This window comes from Carassius gibelio, chromosome B1 (genome assembly GCF_023724105.1).
Source record: "Carassius gibelio isolate Cgi1373 ecotype wild population from Czech Republic chromosome B1, carGib1.2-hapl.c, whole genome shotgun sequence".
Taxonomy (NCBI): Eukaryota; Metazoa; Chordata; class Actinopteri; order Cypriniformes; family Cyprinidae; genus Carassius; species Carassius gibelio.
The window spans coordinates 35,500,645-35,520,491 of NC_068396.1; the positions used below are offsets into that span (position 1 = coordinate 35,500,645).

At 35.3% G+C, this 19,847-nt stretch overlaps 1 protein-coding gene and 1 long non-coding RNA gene across 2 annotated transcripts in view; both read left to right on the plus strand.

The window, feature by feature from the left end:
- Window positions 1-5,838: 5,838 nt before the first annotated feature.
- The window catches only part of LOC127949439 (B-cell receptor CD22-like), a 336,416-nt gene continuing 322,407 nt past the window's right edge, over window positions 5,839-19,847 (plus strand). Inside the window, exons 1-5 of the mRNA XM_052546735.1 lie at window positions 5,839-5,899; window positions 7,283-7,627; window positions 7,726-7,974; window positions 8,056-8,310; window positions 8,384-8,632. Of these exons, the coding sequence (XP_052402695.1) occupies window positions 5,839-5,899; window positions 7,283-7,627; window positions 7,726-7,974; window positions 8,056-8,310; window positions 8,384-8,632 (1,159 nt within the window). The remainder of the gene's footprint in view (window positions 5,900-7,282; window positions 7,628-7,725; window positions 7,975-8,055; window positions 8,311-8,383; window positions 8,633-19,847) is intronic.
- On the plus strand, window positions 13,691-14,477 carry LOC127949592 (uncharacterized). The gene is made up of 3 exons (XR_008152389.1): window positions 13,691-13,779; window positions 13,910-13,990; window positions 14,160-14,477. It is a non-coding gene; the product is annotated as an uncharacterized LOC127949592 (long non-coding RNA).

The window sequence follows — 19,847 nt, forward strand, 5'->3', positions numbered from 1 at the left end:
TTGGATGAAATCAACTGGAAGAAAAAAAAAACCTTCCACCATCATGGAGATCAGTGTTTGCTTTAGTTGGGCTCTTGACCTTTTTAATAATTCAAAGTAATTTGCTTTTAAACACTTGCGGTTGTGTTACGTAGTAAACATTAACACATTACTGAATGAAAAGCTTGAAGTAGAAAATTGAATTGCCCTTTTTCATCTAAAACATTTTAATTAACTTCATGAAGGTGTCTCTCTTTGGTTTGTTAAATTATGTTCAGCAATTACTGAACTACAAAAAAAGTCCTATTAAACAAATATTATTGTAATGCTTAAATATTGGGGGGGGGGAAAAAACTGTACAGGCTCAGGATTTTAGACATGAGCACTTATCATATGATCCTCAACAGTGGTTACAATAATTATTCATGCTACAGTGCATGATGAGAGTTTTTACTATGGTGTTACCCAGCATGCACTTCAGCTTGAAGCGTTTTGTTGATTGTCACCATTGTTGAGATTCATATGCTGGGTCATGATGTCTGTGCATCTTATTAGGAAAAGATTTCAAAAATATATATTTATTACATACATTAGGAAATGTATTCATTATAGTGATTAAACCAACGGTTCCACAAGGTAGGTTATTTAAAGACTGAACATTTGTTAATAATAAATACATAAAATTGTTTTGGAAATAAACAGGCTGATGCCTAATAATTACTTCATCATGTAAAAGCAGCTAGTAACGGTTTTCTGCAAAGCAATGCTCGCACTGTTTTATAACAGCACATGTACTTTTACAGAGAAATATCTAACACAAGAAGCCAAAGGTCAAGAGCCCAACTGAAGCAAACACTGATCTCCATGATGGTGGCATAATTTTAACCAATAAAACATCAGCATCTGATCCTCTGTAACGCACAATAACAGCAGGTGTTCATCACCAATGCACAATCATCATTTAATTAGTCTCTTAATTATCTCATTGACTTTAACTCTTTGAGGACTTGGGATTTGAGTTGAGACTAGTTTGTGACTTGGAAGGAATGACTTGTTTCCTCCTCTGGTGAAATCAGCTGCTGAGTTCATGGGTGGAGCAAAAATGTGGCAGGACTTTTACTTTCTGACCACTGGACTCTCCACCTCTGTTGATATCTCAACCATAATAATAACGTTGGATTTTCGTTGAAAATGAAAATCCATCGACTGTTTGATGTCAAGCTCCAATGTTGGGCAGATGCTGAATTTTGACTGGAATAGCCCATAAAAAAAATAATAAAAAAAATGGTGAAATGCATGGCAGTACACGTATTACCAGCTTCACTTATTACTAACCAGTTTGACTTTATTTCTGTCAGAATACTACAGAAGTTATTTTTGAGAATTTACAGAGGTTTAGATGTTGATGTTTTATTTGAAAATGTTTGGTCACCATTATTGTGATCAGTGTTTGCTTTAGTATGGTAGTTTGACTCTTGGCTTTGGAAGTTTGTGGTTCCTGTAATAGTGTTTACCCAAACACATCATTTGTTATAAAAAGAGCCATAAACAAAGATAAAGTTATATACTTTTCATCATCATGAAGAAAAATGATTGAGGAAAATTATTTGTGTTGTCATTAACCCAAAGTGTTTATTAATTATTAATGAACATTATTCATGAAACATTACTTTCTTTCTTCAGATCAGACATTCAGAATACTTTGAATTATTAAAAGGTTCAAGAGACTATTTAAGGCAAACCTTTACCACAATTATGGTGGCATCTTGTGTGTGTTTAAAAAAAAGGGGAAAAAATCAGTATATTTCCTCTAAGGCTGTGGCTGTAGTCAGTTGTAGTTCTTGTGTTTCACTTTTCTTAAGTGATGTTTTTTTATTTTATTTTTTTATTTATTTATTTGAAAGTGGACAGTGTACATTGATAAACATTAAAACAATGTAAATGTACCCGAGTTAGCTCAAAAGTGCTAATTTTCATTGGTAGTCCCCTAGCCAGATTTGAACAAGGCAACCTTTCAAAATAATCACAAGTCAAAATCACACACACACACACACACGCACACACACGAAAAGTGCATACAACACATTAGGGTTAATAAGTACAATTCATATAAAAATTATATAATATTTAAATACACACATTAAAGCATTAGTGCCCACAAGTTTGGCTCTCTACAAGCCATTTTTTTTTTATTATTATTTTTGAATGAAAAGAATGACAAGGACTCTCTAATTGTTGCCGGCACTGTGTTCGATTGCTGAACTGCTCTTACGGAGAAGACAGCCTGACCTAAAGCTGTTTTTCTCTGGGGTATGATGCACTGATTCCCTCACTGCCCCTCTAGTTACCCTACACTGTCAGAAATAGGGGTACAGAAGGAGTCCATTTCTGTCCCCCAAGGTACAATCTACACTAACGTACCCCATAGGGCTTATTATTGGACCTCAAGGTACATGTATGTACCTTTTTGAGGGTCAAAAAGGTACATATATGTTCCCAAACATTAAAAGGTAAATATATGTACCATTTCTTTTAAAGGTTAAGGTACAATTTGTAGAGCCAGCCCTGATTGGCTGCTTGAGTCTCAATTTAAAAGAACGTCCGGTTTCTTCTGTTTCTTTCTTTTGGCGGAGACGAAGTCAGCACGGTAACGCATGGTTCTTACCAGATTGGGTAGTCCAGGTGCCAAAGAGTAAAAGTCCTGCCATATTTTTGCTCCACCCATGAACTCAGCTGCCGATTTCATCAGAGGAGGAACCAAGTCATTCCTTCCAGTCACAAACGAGTCTTGAGTCAAATCCCAAGTCCTCAAAGAGTTAAAGTTCATGAGATAATTAAGTGACTATTTAAATGAAGATGCAATAGTGATCACTGAAGAAAAGAATAACACAAGAACTACAACTGACTTTAAGTACAGCCTTGCATGAAATCAACTGAAAGAAGAAAAAAAAAACTTTGCCACCATAATTGTGGTGAGTATTTGCTTCAGTTGAGCTCTTGAGCCTTTAAGTAATGTTTAAAAATTTGCTTCTAAACAATTGAATTATTGTTTTGAAGCAAACATTTGTGCAATGCAGATACAACTCTTGATCTAGCCGGTGACATATGCTTATGATGACTGTATAATCTTGATTAAATTTCTTGATTATACGTTTAAAGAGAAGGGTTCGTGGTTTAGTTGTTAGAGAGGACTGCCATGTATTCACTGCTCTGTCTGTGCACTTTGGATGGGTTAAATACAGAATATGAATTCAGAGTACAGGTCACCATAATTAACTGTATGACACTTTCACAAAAACAAGATAAATCTCATTATGCAAAAGCAACCATTTAACACTTCAATATTACGAAAACAAAAAAACTCATTTTGGAATTAGGCATTTATCCATGAACATTTATCATGTGATCCTCAACAGTGGTGAAAATTATTATTCATACTGCAGTGCATTATGGGAGTAATTTGTGTATTGCAACATGAAGCATTTTGTTGATTGTCACCATTGTAGAGATTCATATGCTGGTTCTTGATATATGTGTGTGTGTGTCTAAAAAGCACTGGAGTTCAAACTTCTATGTGTGTTATAAATAAAAAAAAAAAAAAATCCATACTCCGTAAATATTAGAGCAAACCTTTTTTTTTGCTGTAGTGTCACTGGAATTATTCAAAGCCTAGATATATGATAAGAAAAAAAATATATATATTTGATACATAGTTAAACCAGCTCATTGTGACTATATGTTCTTCATATATCACAGTTCTGTCTTCTCCACAACACCCCATGTAGAGCTACAGAGAGAGATCTAGCACAATTAGTCAAGGGTCAAGAGCACAACTAAACCAAACACTGATCTCCATGATGGTAAAATAAAACATCAACATCTGATCCTCTGTAATTCTCAATAACATTCAGCCATTCAATAGTCACTTAATTATCTCATTAACGTTAACTCTTTGAGGACTTGGGATTTAACTTGATAGTCGTTTTATGACTTGGAAGGAATGACTTGGTTCCTCTGGTGAAATCGGCTGCTGGACTTTTACTCTTTGGCCCCTGGACTTCCCACCTCTGTACAAAACTGGTCTCTTAAGGTACCAATCACAAGGGTACAAATTTGAACCCTATGCCAATGGTACAAAGCTGTACCCTTGAGGGTACAGCCCCAGTGACAAGCTATTGTACCCCTAAAGGTACAATTATGTACTTTATTTTCTGAGAGTGTACCCTTAAGGTTACAGCTTTTGTACCCTTGGTATAGGGTACATTAAACATCAACATCTGATTCTCTGTAAAGATCAATAACAGCAGGTGTTAATCATTAATGCACAATCTTCATTTAATTAGTCACTTAATTATCTCATTAACTTTAACTCTTTGAGGACTTGGGAATTGACTCAAGACTCGTTTGTGACTTGGAAGGAATGACTTGGTTCCTCCTCTGGTGAAATCGGCTGATGAGTTCATGGGTGGAACAAAAATATGGCAGGACTTTTACTCTTTGGCCCCTGGACTTCCCACCTCTGGTTTTTACAGGGCTTTCAACCAAGGAGGTCCTTCAAAAAATATCAGAAGCAGACATAGAAGTAACCGACGTCGAGATGTACTGCATTCTGAGTCTATTCCATTGTTTTGGCAAATCAATTATCTCTTTAACAAAGACAACATGTGGATCCTTTGTCCTATGAGCGTCACTTTCATGCATGCAGTGTCAAGACTGTTAATAAAAGGACTATACTGAAACCAGGAGATGAAATGGATTTTCAGGCAAATTACACTCACTCATTAGATGATCATTTCTGTGTTATAATTAGACATTGTTTTTAAAATGAAAAGGATTTAGTAAATTCTGATTTTAATTCAGCGTGTGTGTTATATATTATAGTCAACGATTGTACCGTTTTTGAAGGGTAAATTTTTGTACTGTTAAATAAAGGTACAAAATTGTCACCACAGGTACACAACTGGTCTCTTAAGGTACAAATCACAAGGGTACAAATTTGTACACTATGCCAAGGGTACAAAAGCTGTACCCTTGAGGGTACAGCCCCAGTGACAAGCTATTGTACCCCTAAAGGTACAATTATGTACTTTATTTTCTGAGAGTGTAACCTCACTGGATCTAAAATGTATAAAATCCAATAGTGGAGGAGGTGCTAAGCCATTTCTAATTTTATAAATAAACAAATGTTTTTGGATTTAATTGGATTATCCCAGGTAAGTAACTGATATTTATTCAGAATACTATGGTAGTGATATGGATTTTTATCCAGTATTTTTAATGCTTGTTTGTATAATATTGGTTTTATTATTGTACAGTGAGTATTGGACCAGCTTATTAAACAATATGTTATGTGGGATAAAATAATGGAAAATAAATATAATTTAGCTGCTTCTGTTGACATGAAATCTCTAATGAATCTGAAATTTGCTAGACTGAACTTAATCCTATTACTAACTTTTTTGATGTGTGATTTGAAATTGAGATTTGAATCTATATAAAATTCTAAATATTTATATTCTGCGACGACCTGTAACCTTTCTCCAGATATAAAAAAAAATCAAGTTCTATATTTATATTATTTTTAGAAAAAAACATGGTAACTGTTCTAGATATATTCAATATCAAATACCAAACGATGACATGTCTGACTAAACCTTAACAAACATCAGCATTTAAACTGACAGTGATAATTATATTGTTCTATAAAAATTACAAATGAAGATAATTTTAAAATGATCTTCCAAGAAAAAAAATAAAATAAATCATGAATAAAACTGGTTCATGATGGCTTAAATATGCCCCTGTTGATTTTGTTTTTTAATATTTTTTATTCATTTATTTATTTTTGTAGGTGTTTCTATGCTGATTTCAGTCAGAATGGATCCTCCTCTTCCTCTGATGTTTCTGATCTTGATTAATGGTGAGTGTCTACACATCAATTTACCCACCTAGAAATGTTTTATGTTCTAGGAATGTTTTCAGTGGCAAGGTTTATTATTGTTCCCAGAATGTTCTGCTAAAAGTTAGGATAGCATTCTCTAAAAACATTCTAAAAATGTATATTGATAACATTGTTACAACATTATTCTCTAACATTCTAATAAAGCTTCCCATCACACTAGATGTGGACTGACATTGCTCAGAAGTCAAATGTTGGTTGAAAGTGAAAACCCAACCTCTGTTTGGTGTCAAACTCCTAAAAACAGTATTACCAACTGCACTTATTATAAACAAGAAAAAAAAAAAAGTTCTTATTGAGATTAACAGAGTTGTTGATGGTTTTTTGGAAATAATAGTTTAGTTTGACATCACCATTATGGTGATCAGTAGGCAGTATGACTCTTCTCAGTGTTACTGTTCATGTGACTGTTGTAGCTATATGTATTACAGCAAAAACAGTGAGAGAAAAATTTCATCAGGTGGTGTTGATTGTTTGCAGATATAAAAAAAAATAATTTATGTAATTGTCTGATCAACTGGTTTTAGATATGTGTGTGTGTGTGTGTATATATATATATATATCTTTGTGTATTATTTTTAAATTATATTGTTAATGAACCACAGAATGCTTAGACATACGGAGATTTCAAGAATTAGTGTATGAATCTCAACAATGGTGACATGCTTCATATAATAATATAATGCTATAATGTCTTGACTAATGTGTGAAATTGATGAAATTATCTGCTTTAAATTCAACTTGGTCTAAGAGTGTTGACCCACTGAGTCACTTTAAAAAATGTAACAAACACCATACATTAGATCGGGTGAAACTAGACCACATATGTGATGATATATTAATCATCAGCAAGCAACCAGCATCATCATCTACATGGTCTCTTGCTTTTATTGCATAATAAAGATTACAGCAGTTAAAGCACAACGCCAACAACTCAAGTATCAAATTACACAACTAAAGCCAACACTTACTACCATTATGTTGAAATCAAACCAAACTATTAAGTTTAAACAGACATCCACATCAACATCTAAACCTCTGCTTAAATTGTTATTAGAATGGTAGGGGATAATATTCTAATAACGTTATGAATAAACATTTTTAGAATTTTTTTAGAGAACGTTATCCTATCTTTTGAGAGAATGTCCTGGGAACAAAAATAAAACTACCTGGTAAAAACATTGTTAGAACAATCCATGGGAATGTTCTTAGAACATTTTAGAACAAAAAATAAATAAATCTAGCTGGGTAGAAACACTGAAGATGTTGCATGCATTTCCACACCAACTTTCATGATGCACAAGCTGCTGATATTTTGTTCACTTTATGAATTTTGTGTTTCAGGGGTTTCTAGTGCTGAATGGGGTGTGAATTACAGACATTCACACATCTGTGCACTAAATGACTCTTCAGTGATACTGAGCTGTAATTACACATACCCTACTGGATATCAGATCAGGGAACTGTTCTGGACTAAAAACCATGTAAAAGTAGAAAAGCTTCGAGATCTGTCTGAGGACCCTGAATACAGTCAGAGGTTTCAGTATTTGGGAGATGAACAGCAGAACTGCACCATCAGACTGAGTCATGTGACACAGAAGGATGAACACATGTACTTTTTCAGATTCACAACTAATGTAACATATGGAAATTGGACCGGTTATCCAGGAGTGTCTCTTACTGTCACAGGTGACTTTATTGAGGTTTCACTCTTCTTCTGTGCATTATGTTGAATAATAATAATTGTATGAAAGCAGCACTAGATATAATGTGTGTGTTGTGTTCAGATCTTCAGGTGGAGTCTCCTGAGACAGTGACAGAGGGAGATTCAGTCCATCTGACATGTAAAAGCAGCTGTGCTCTGACTGACAGAGCAACAATCATCTGGTACAGAAACTCACAGCCATTAACTGAGAGAAGAGACAGAAACAATCAACTCCTGCTGCAGTCAGTCAGAAGAGAGGATGCAGGCAGATACAGCTGTGGTGTACAGGGACACACTTACATCTCTCCTGCTGTTCAGCTCAATGTCACCTGTGAGTATGGATTCGTTAGTATATTAGTTGTTGATTTTATGTTTAGGGGGACAAATTAAAACTAATTTTAGTCTTTTTTAGACCCACCAAAGATTGTCTCACTGTCCATCAGTCCATCTGGTGAAATAGTGGAGGGAGATTCAGTGACTCTGATCTGCAGCAGTGATTCAAACCCTCCTGCAGAAATCACCTGGTTTAAAGGACTAATGATTGTAGGATCTGGAAGAATATACAGCATCTTAAAGATCAGCTCCGATCACAGTGGCGAATACAAGTGCAAATCCAGAAATAAACATGGACAGAAATACTCTGAAACTGTCACTTTAAATGTCATGTGTGAGTTAATAATGGTTCAGTAACTTTTACATTTTTTTTTTAAATAGTATTGCTAATTATATGAATGTTTTAGATCCTCCCAGGAATGTCTCAGTGTCCATCACTGAGTCTGGTCAAATCTGGAATGGTGATTCGGTGACTCTAAATTGCAGCAGTGATTCAAACCCTCCTGCACCAAACTTCAGCTGGTTTAAGGAGAATCAAATGTCATCTGTTGGATCTGGACAGAGTTTAAGTGTAATACAGAGTGGACGCTTCTACTGTGAGGCTCACAATCAACACGGATCTCAGAGATCAGATGCTGTTACTGTCACTGTTAAAGGTAGAGCAGCTCATTTACTCTTTCTAAAGTGAAGCAAATTAATCTGTTCAGGTGTTTTACTCTTGTTTCTGTTGCAGGACGTCTGGTGATATTGTATATATCCATTGGAGTTGTTTCTGGAGCTTCAGTTATCATCACAGTGTTGCTGATTTGGTAAGAGGTGCGCAGTATTTGATTGACAGTACTTAACCTCATTTATAACCTTTAACAAAATAAACATTTAGTTGTTAGTTTAGCTTTCTACAAATATTGAACTTGTTGGACAACATTTTTTATTTGAAATAAAATGTGAATAATGCTCCACAAGGTTGACCAAAGAAATATGATCCCAAAAATGCACTCCAGTATTGTTCTAATACAATATATATTTTTTATACTCTTTTTTAACACATTTGTTGCTTTTAAGGAGAAGCAGGATGAAAAAGAGAAAAGACAATCTCGAAATTCAGGTGAGCACAATTACTTTAATTGTCAATAGTCTCATTGGTGACTTCACTGAACTGCTGAAAAAGAAAGAAGTAAATAACAAAATACATAAGGCAATCTGTTAGCTGGGGTGCACTCATATCGTGAGGTCATCACATGACCATGACCATGATAGTGTTGAGAATCAGGATATTAGTATGTTCCCCCGGTGACCTATATTTGAACTACCTCCTATCAACCTGCTCAACATTTTGAATTCACAATAAGCTTACATATTACTCACACTTTGAGTATCACAGTATGAGGTTAGTGCAATGTCACTGTGATCATCACATGGTCTGGCATGTTGATTGGATTATAAGCAACAATAGCAATTGTTCATATATCCTGACCACTAGATGGTCCTGTGCTGAAACTATGCAGGTAACCTCAGGTCACTGTTGTTATAAAAGACACCGGGATCTCAGTATACCTCCTTGTTTCCTTACTTCTCCATCTTATGACCTGGAAACCAGTCGAGCTCAGCCATCTTTTAGGTCATCTTAATTATCTTATAGCACTATGAGGAGGCGAGGATCGACGAGTGAAGAGGCTTCCTGAGGAGTCATGAGGGAGGATACACAGGAGTCTTTTTCTGTGAAAAAAAAAAAAAAAAACCTGATGCACATAAATTTTTCTCCCCCTTCACATCTTTTGTAATAAGATGTGCAGTTTAAATAAACCATGCATGCCATATATTTCGACAGGGCATATTGTTTCATTTATAATTATTTCAAATGTCTTAAAAAACAAACTTTAACAACATAAGGGCAGATCACTTTAGCGCAGCTGATGATGCTCTGATGTCAAGAGAATTCCAATGTTCTTCCTTTGATTCCTCCATCCTCATTTCCATTCCTTGCATCCTTCCGTTATATCCTAAGACAAGGAAATTTAGTGAGGAAAGGTAACAAGGATGAACAATTAAGAAATGAGAAGCACCTCAAGTTTGGTTTGAAAATGCTAAAGCATTGCAGGGATATTGTCTCATGTCCATTTGGCCATGCTCTCCATCAAATTTGTTCACGTGTTATTCAACTCTGGCTTGACTAACCAACTTGAATTCTGTATATTTTAGCCAGCATGGTTTGAATATAAGCTAAAAAAAATAAAAAAAAAATAAAAAATAATTCTTACAAAACTTGTAGGACAAGTTTGAAAAGATTTGGAAAAATCTTGGGAAAAAATGCATTCAACTCAGCATGAGCCATGGCAAGTCATTTGCATAAACATCAGTGCAAATTCGAGCTGTTGGTTGCACTATAATGATTTCCCCTGCAGGAGAGATGTCAACGGTGATGCACTCATGGTGTAGTTTCTGATGAAACTGATGGGTAAGGTCTGATGGGTAGACCTTACTCTTGGGTGGCATGTCATTGGGCAAATGATCAATGGTGGTGTAGCTGGTAGCTGTGAAGCTTTGGTCTTGCTGAATACATGTGAAAAGTCCTGATAGTAGGCGGGGATTTTAAAACCGAAGGCAGAAGCTGGATCTTCAGCAGATGTTGCCAGAGACGGTTGAGGCATATTGACAGGCATATTGACAATATTCATAAAAGTCTGTCAGTTCTCTATGATTCCAGGATAATACAGGATAGTGAGTGGATAGCCAGGGGTATCCTTGGATGATTTCATATCGGGGTGAATAATGCTTTCTTTGTTGAACAATCCAATCTGTTACAGAGCAGATGCAGTTTGTCTGGTGACACCTCCCTCAGTGGGTTTATTTTTGACATTGCTGATGCAAATGATGGGCAGACAAGGTAGTGTGGTTAAACTGTACTTCTTGATCATATCCTTGATGAACAGATTCAAGGCGGTGCCAGAGTCAATCAACTCTGTAAAGTAGTGGGACCATCATTAGTGGTTAGCTGAACAGGAATGACAAATGACTTTGAGATGGGAACAGAGAACTGACCAATCCGGCTGATAGCAGAGATGAACCTCTGGGTGGGCATTCAGCATTATGATGGCCTGTTTCACCACAGTAATAGCACAGATTCAGTTGACGGCGTGGAGTTCTCTACTCATCAAAAATGTATTTGCATGGGCTCTTGATGATCAGAGGGTGCAGAGAGGGACTTACACAATGGCTGTCAAGTGAATTTACTCTTGGATGTGTTTCTGAGCAAATTATCCTAAGAAATGAATTCAAAAAATATTAAGTCCTCAACCTTGCAGGCTAACTCAGCCTGAAGCTCCAAATTCAAACTCTGTTTCAACACAGCCTTCAATGACACATCATTCCATCCACTTTGTGTGGTAAAAGTTCTACATTCAATGGCAAAATATGCAGTTGAATGGTTCCCTTGTGAATGTGAAGCAATTGTGTAGAAATATCATCGCCCCCCTCAGGACATTCAAATACTTCACTAATTTGTTGTAACATAGACTCAAAAGACAATCAAAATCAGGAATCCATCTCCCAAACTGCCGAAGCCCTGTCAATCACCTTACCAGATAACAAAGAAATTAAGAACATGCACTTACTTTCCTCGGAAGAAAACTGGTCTCTTTGGCTTTCCACGTAGATAGGGACTTGACTAATAAACCCATGTCAATGAGCAGGACTCAGCCAGAACAGTGTCCATTAACAATGCTTGTTGTGGCTGCATGATGTTATCAATGTCCTTGTGGGATGTGTCAACCATATGATGACTAGAAAGCTGATATGAAGTTCTGTGGTCACTAATACTTTGTCCAGGTTTGTGTGTGCCATTCAGGTTTAGTGGACAGCGGGAGAGCAGGTCTCCATTAGCACTGGATTCAACAGTAAAAGCTGTAGCTGATGCATTCATTTGTTGAGAACCATGCTTTGCTGCCCTTTCAGGTGTTTTAAACTGGATGTGGAGTTTTTCAGAGTTTAACCCCTTTGCATTCAAGGATCGTCAACGGCCCCAGATTATTATTGTTTCACTTTCACAGAACATTAAACTGTGAAAACTCTCTTACTTGATCAGTTGAAAGTTTAAAGACTCTAGCTTCGATACTTGACCAATGTTTTGATAAAACTTTGTTGGAGTGACATTTATTTAGAAATTTATGTGAGTAATACAAAATTATAAATATGAATGAGTCATTTTTGGAATAGAAATTCACCAAGCATGTATATTCAGTCACGTCAGCAGCGGCTTATTTGTGTTCACATAAATTCAATGAACAGCGTTAATAAGGATTTATAGTCCAAAGTTGCATATCTACAGAGATATATAGATATATTTACTCATGTTTACTTCATATTTCTTCAGACAGAATTCATCATTTCTATTAATTTCCCACTGATTTACGTGATCTAGTGATAATGATTCGCTCCTAGCGCTGTGTGTTTATTGAGCCAAGCTGTACAAGCTGCCGCTGACAGAGACCTGATTCGTCCGTGTCTTGTCCATCATCACTCTGCATCACATGCCGCCCCCTCAAAACCTCTGATGTATTTCCTGTACACTTTTGTGTTTATATCTGACCACAACAGCACAGAGAAAATATTGTATTATATTAAATATTGAAAATGTACATCTGAAATGCTAACTTGTGCAGCGATGTAAAAGGCTATAAATAGCACATTTTTACAACAGTAAACAACCTAATTGTGTTCGCAAAAGGAAGTTATGACAAACACTCGTTCAGGGTTTAAAGTAAGTTTTGAGTATAAGTGTACTAGTAATTTAATAGTCTGATGTAGCTTGATGTTAACTCTAATGCTGTTATCTCTAAATGCATTTCTTGTCAAGAAAAAAAAAATGGACAAAAACAGCAGTTTTGAGTGGGGTGGCCAAAGAAGTGGCCATGATTTTGTTAGTGGTGGCCACCCTGTTAATACATTTGGCTGCTTTTAGGGGTTGGTTCACTCTCCGCCTTTGCAGAACTTGCACTAGGGTAGCCAGCTGACAATGTCGATTTTTTCTCCATTTGTTTTTCTTCTCTAGTCATGTTTGATCTTGCGAGTCTCCATGAGATCTTGTGTCACTGTGAAATCATTCCAACAATCAGCAAATGTGTGATCTTGCAGTCTGGTCAAATTGTCTAGTGTGCACTTTCAAAGGATTACTTGGCCTTACTAAGGCTACAAATCGGTTGAAACCATCTTCATGTCTGTTGTCTCCCATGTCTTTAAAATGGCTTAAGATCGGAATATCGTCTAGTGTGTGGCCAGCCTAACGGGACAGATTGACATCCCTGAAGATTCACTGACTTGTTATACTGTGATGATTTCACAAGTTCACGCTTACATACAGTATAATTGCTATCTAGTGAAGGGCTCCAAGCTTGGGAATAGCCCAAACCTTGAGTACCCCCCTCACTATTTAATCGTAAAATAAACGCGAAGAGAGGAGATGAGGTGGAGGAAGGATATTGCTAAACCGTCAATGGATAAGTCAGTAGTTATACTATGGTGTTGATTAACTTGATTGTGTTTCACCGGTTTTGATTAGGCTAACACGCTCCTCCCAAACCTTGTTAAAAAAACATCAAGTGTTCCCTTCATTTTTGAGCAGTGTAGTATCTAAAACACTGAAAGTCTGAATGCAGTTGTGAGTTGTTTATTAGCAATGGTAACATATTTAATCTTTGCTAATATCGCTGCTTCTTCAAAGTCAAAGATGGATCATTCCAGACCTGAGGATGACAGATACAAAGCATCTGATGTTGATACGACTGAACGTTTGTATGAGAATGTCATAGTAAGTTATCATTATAGTCAGTTCATTTGTGTGGACACAAATAAGGTTATTGTTATAGATGATATTATAGTTATCAACTATTTGTCATTGTTTTCTCTATTCTCTCTCTTTTCCATCTTTAATGGCAAAGATGAATTATTCCAGAGCTCATGATGACAGTCTTAATGACTATGATGTTGAGTCGACTGAACCTGTGTATGAGAATGTAATGGTAAGTGATTTCACTCTTGATATCAAACGTCTACTGACTAAGTATATGGTGCACAGCATACAATTCACTGTTTAAGATCGAGTTATTCAAGTCCTTTTATACTGACCAGAAATTTGAAGTGTATAATTTAGTCATGAAGTTATTCACAAAATCACTTTCTTTCTTTTAGCGTGACAGGCCATAGTGTTTGGGACGTGTGGCAAAACATTTTACAGCCTTTTTCTGTTTATCTGTGGGTCCAGCCTGAATGATTGACAGTGTCTTAATTTACAGAAATTAATTTAGAAACTGGTTCTATCACAGAGTGACTTACAAATGATAAGCCTTACAAGCTAAAATTTAATTTTACTGTATTTTAAAGCATAAAATTATTTTATAAATTAGAATGAAAACTATCATGTAAGAATCTCATTTGATGTTAACTTTACCATATTCTGCCTATTCTGTGTTTTTAAAGATTGTATATTGCATTTTTATTAAAGTGTATTGTCATAACACAGGTTGTGTCTTTACTTTTTTATTTACACATGTTTGACCAGTAGATGTCCTCAGCAGGCTGTGTTCAGAACTGATTAATTTTACAAAACAAATGATTCAGTTGATTTAAAGACAAAAAAAATAAATTAAATAAATTAAATTAAAGATACAGAAAACTGCCTTTCCATGTCACTTGTGTTATTATAATGAATCAGTGATACTACCCAGTGTTCAGCGCCCTCTACAGAAGAAACTTCAGCTACATTTCTCTCAGTTCACACAAATGTTTTGTCATGCACTACACCCTTGCTGGACGTAAGATTCAAAATCTTGTACTTCCGGGATTACACATCAGCCAGTCAACTTAATGTTAATGAAATAAGAAAGTTAGATCCCTTTTTACTGAAGATATTATCTCGATATCTCCTGCAATCTCTTACTGGAATAATTTATTTAAAAATTTAAAGCGGAAAAAGATTTGGTCCTTAAAACAAAAATATTTTTTCACCAATAAAGTGAAAGAAGTATCATTTAAAATACTAAATAAATTTTACCCTGTTAATTATTTTATGATTAAATATAAAAACAATATTGAGACAAGATGCTCATTCTGCCAAGTTCACATAGAAACTGTTTTTCACTTATTTTGGACATGTTCCTATGCTGAACATCTATGGAAAGATGTGGAAACATTTATTAAAAATAATATCCAACAATACATATCTGTTACTTTTAAATATATTATTTTTGATACATCTTTGTATTGTTTGCATTCACAATAAAAAAAAAAAAAAAAGAGAAGCTGATAGCACATTGAAGTCCGGGGGGACTTCAATGTACACACATATATATATATATATATATATATATATATATATATATATATATATATATATATATATATATATATATATATATATATATATGTGTGTATATATATATATATATATATATATATATATATATATATATATATATATATATATATATATATATATATATATATGTAATATGCACTTCTCATGATTGGGTAATCGCGGCAGCTACATTTGTTTTTCTGATTAATTGTTTTGCTCTATGAGAAAGACAAGGTAACAAAATATTCGGGGCTTATGCCCCCTTAGCCCAGCCCTAGCGCCGCCCCTGGAATGCGTTTTTTTTTACGGCCTGCTAGCGGATCATTATGGGCCGTTCACATCACGTCTTTTGTGTGCGCAAGTTCGTTATTTCCAATGTAGGCGCGCGGTATGCGCGCTCATAATGGAAGCAACGCGCTCACGACGCGCACCGCATCGAGTTAAAAACATCTAAACTTTTCAGAATGCTGCAAGCGCACTGCAGGTCATGTGACAATAACTAACCAATCAGCTTCATCCTTTCCCGTATCAACGTTGAAAGCTCAGCTAACATTAAGGAAAAGCTGTTCATAGCTGTATATGGATTGCCATTTTGAAATGAATTTAGTAGCAGAGCTACTGCGAGCGACTTTTAGTGCTGCAAATCCATTTATCATTTGCTGAAATTTCTACGTCTCCATTGAGAGAGAGCGTGTCATGGATGCTTAGCAACGACAGACGCCCCAGGAGCACTTCTGCCCGAGCGCTTTGGAAAGAAGGAGAAAGCGGCGTGACTAGCGTTTTCCACGCGTTTTTAGTCGCGAACTATTGAAGACAAAAGCGATGACCCTCGGTACCTCTCAGGCTGACATGTTGATGTGATGTGATATCTGATTTAAGTGGGCGTGGTGTGTGTAAGGTAGAGAGGACATGACTGATGATAGTGTCCTGATCCAGTCACGACGCTATTCTCAGCCTGTGCTCCAGCTGAGTAATCAACTTTATTTAAAAAAATAATTTATATATTTTATATTCAAACTGAAAACATGATTTGATTAACACTCAAGTCATTCAAGTCATCGTGTCTCAAGTCAAGTCAAGTCCCGAGCCTTTAACTTCCAAGTCCGAGTCAAGTCTCAAGTCCTAAAAATAGCGACTCGAGTCGACTCGAGTCCAAGTCACCAAGTCACAAGTCCCCATGTCTGGGTTTTATTGAGGCTATGTCTGAAGTCAGTTGTAGTTCCTTTCTCTCTTTTCTTCATTAATTATGCTTGTTAACAGCAGCTGTTCACTTCATTATTTAATTGCAATGTTAATAGTCTTTCAGTGAACTCAACTGAATTAAGTTCAGAGTACTTAAATGGTTTAACCCTTTCGAGTCGATTAACGCATATATGCGTTTTGAGTCATTTTCACCTGATAACCCCGAAAAGAACTTAAATTACACTCTCAGTTTTAATCGTACAGATAAGAGCAATACATCAATCGAATCTGTAAAGGGTCTAGTTTTTTTTGGATACAGACATAATAACAAAAAACCTTTGTGCACTTATAAAATAAAGATAACAAACAAGGTGCGCTGTCTACAGTCTTTGTCTCCGCTGATCGTCATGTACAAACATTTCATTAAAATGAACTGTAACTCCGTGAATACTCAACGAAGAGACATGAGAGAGATATCTATAGAAAGCCTGGAATGTCTACTTTTAAACTAAACAAGTGCTGCCGAAAACAAATATTCTGAGATAAAGTAATCCATATGAAAACAACGCGATGTCTGTTTTTCAAGTCTCCCTTCATTATATCTAATGTGACCACGCCCCCGCGCTGAACACGCTATTCAGATTCAAACTGAAGCGCGCGGCTTGAATACGCCAACACAGAAGAAAAAGCAGCCAGACTATTCTTCAAGTTTTTATTTTATTTTACTGTTTGCTTCGCGATGAGAGGACTAAGACATAATTCACCCCAAAAAGATGTGATGTGGTTGAGGATTTGAGAAATGGATTTCCTCAGAAAAAAGAATGAAGCACTTTATTCAGCAGAGATCATAAACAGAGTAAGTCTCTCTTTATTTATTTGTACTAGTTTTCACATAACGTGTAAACATTTTACTAGTTAGACTTTTTCCAAATACTTTTTCCAAACTATAATTCCTGACTAAATGTATAATCAAGTGAAACATTATGAAGTTTCAATAACAATATACAATACTATACCATTCAAAAGCTTGATGTAAATAATATAACTGTGACAAATAGAGATAACTCTAACAAATGTAAAAACAATGCAGTTCTTTCGATTTATTCCCCCTAAAAAAACCTGAAAAATATTATCAGCTCTTTTCAACATTAATAATAATAATAATAATAATGATGATGATAATAAATGGGGTTTATTTGGTAGAAAATAAGATTGTTAAAAGGATTTCTGAAGGATTGTGTGACTAGAGAAAGGATGCCAAAAAATTTGAAAGTCAGCTTTGATTGTTCCTAATAAACTGTTTAACTGCTCCCCCAAGTGGATATTAAATTATGTTGTGGGATAATTAAATATATTCTTAATAAACTACAAACATAAAATTATATACTTTTATTTTGTTCTCTTTCTTGTAAGTCCTCCCTCACAGTGGCACAGCTGAATGAGAGGCTCATTATGCAGCTCATTATGCAGGCCTTTGTCTTCTCAGGTGTAAATCACAATGATATTCATGATAGTTGACGCCTACTCGCATATGACTTTTACCAACAAAAAGTGTTTCAGAAAATTTAAATCAATATATTGTTTTCTGTGAGTGAGTAAACAAGGTGATTTTCACATAATTTAGAAAGAAAAATTCTAGGCTACAAGCTCCAGTTCTCAACTTTTCCGGCAACCAATTTTATGTATGTGTTTTATTCCCTTATTCAAGTGATTTAACATTTTTAGTTTTTCACTAACCATGCATAACATTTTTTTTCTCAAAAATACAATCATGTACATGCATGGGTTTCACATATTATTATAGCCCAGTTTGTGCTGATTACAGTGATATTAGACTTTACCCATTTAGATATTTATAAGAAACTGAAAAAAGCACAAATGTCAGGGCATGACAAAACTTCTCCAGGCCCCAAAAATACCCTTAGACTCCAGAGGGTTAAGGATATCTGTTTACTCAAACGGTTTGAGTTAAGTTACTTGTCGGGTTTTACAATGTATTAAAGCATTGAAGTCAAACAAAACTGTCAGTTCCATTACACTATTTAACAATTCAGCATATGATAATAATTGGAAAGGAATTAATTTAGCAATTAAACATATTAACTACATTTTTAAAAATATAGCAAAAAAAGGCTCATTTAAATGAAACAACCACATATAAACACAAAAATAGAGCTAAACAAAAACCTTCTGAAAAGTGGTTTGACCATGAATGTAAAACAATAAGACAGTTCTGGAGCATGTGGAACAGTCTGAACAAGACAAAACCACAAGAGTTAGCCACACAAGATGGTCAGATTTGGAAGGACTACTTTGAGAAGCTCTAAATTGAATGCTCTTGAATCATGTATAAAAAAAAAAAACAACCAAAGTCCACTAGATTATCTAATAACCCAACAAGAACTTAGTGAAAAACTGAAATCCCTCAAATGTCAGAAATCCTGTGGCCCTGACAACATAAAGAACGAGATGCTTAAAAACAGCTCTCCTGAATTGCAAATTGCATTACTCAAACTTTTTAATTTGATTTTGAGTTCAGGTGTTTTTCCTGAGGTCTGGAACACAGGACTCATCTCTACAATCTTTAAAAGTGGAGACAAAACCGATCCTAATAACTACAGAGGGATCTGTGTAACCAGTAATTTAGGAAAAGTATTTTGCTCTATAGTTAACTCTCAGATTTCATCTTTCTTAAAGCAGCACAATGTCACCAGCAAATCTCAGATTGGCTTCCTCCCTAAACACCGAACCACTGACCATATTCACAGACTACACACGCTAATAAATGAACATGTACACCAGAAGAAAGATGGAAAAATATTTGCATGCTTTATAGATTTTAAGAAGGCTTTTGACTCCATCTGGCCCTACATGAAATGAAACTATATGTGGATATATGTGCATATATTAAACATATATGCAGTGTATATGCACATATATACTGCATATATGCTGAATATATGCGTATATATGCCACATATAGGCACAATTGAGGTGCATATATGTACATATACAGGAAATATAGGTCTCCTGTATTGCTTCGTCATATAGCTAATGGCAGGATCTGGTCATTTCGTAGCTCATATCTAATTTTTGACTGTCATACATGATGCCTAGCTCATATTTATTTTTTTGTTTTGTACTATTTGATTGATCTCGAGTAAATAAATAATGTACATTTATACATTTTGGACTTTTATTTATGTTGCCTAGCAGCTATGGATTTTAATTTTACTATTATAGGTGAACATGTAGGTGCATATATACGTGCATATATGTACCTATATAGGTATATGTATACACATATATATGTGTACATATATGTACACATATGTGTAAAT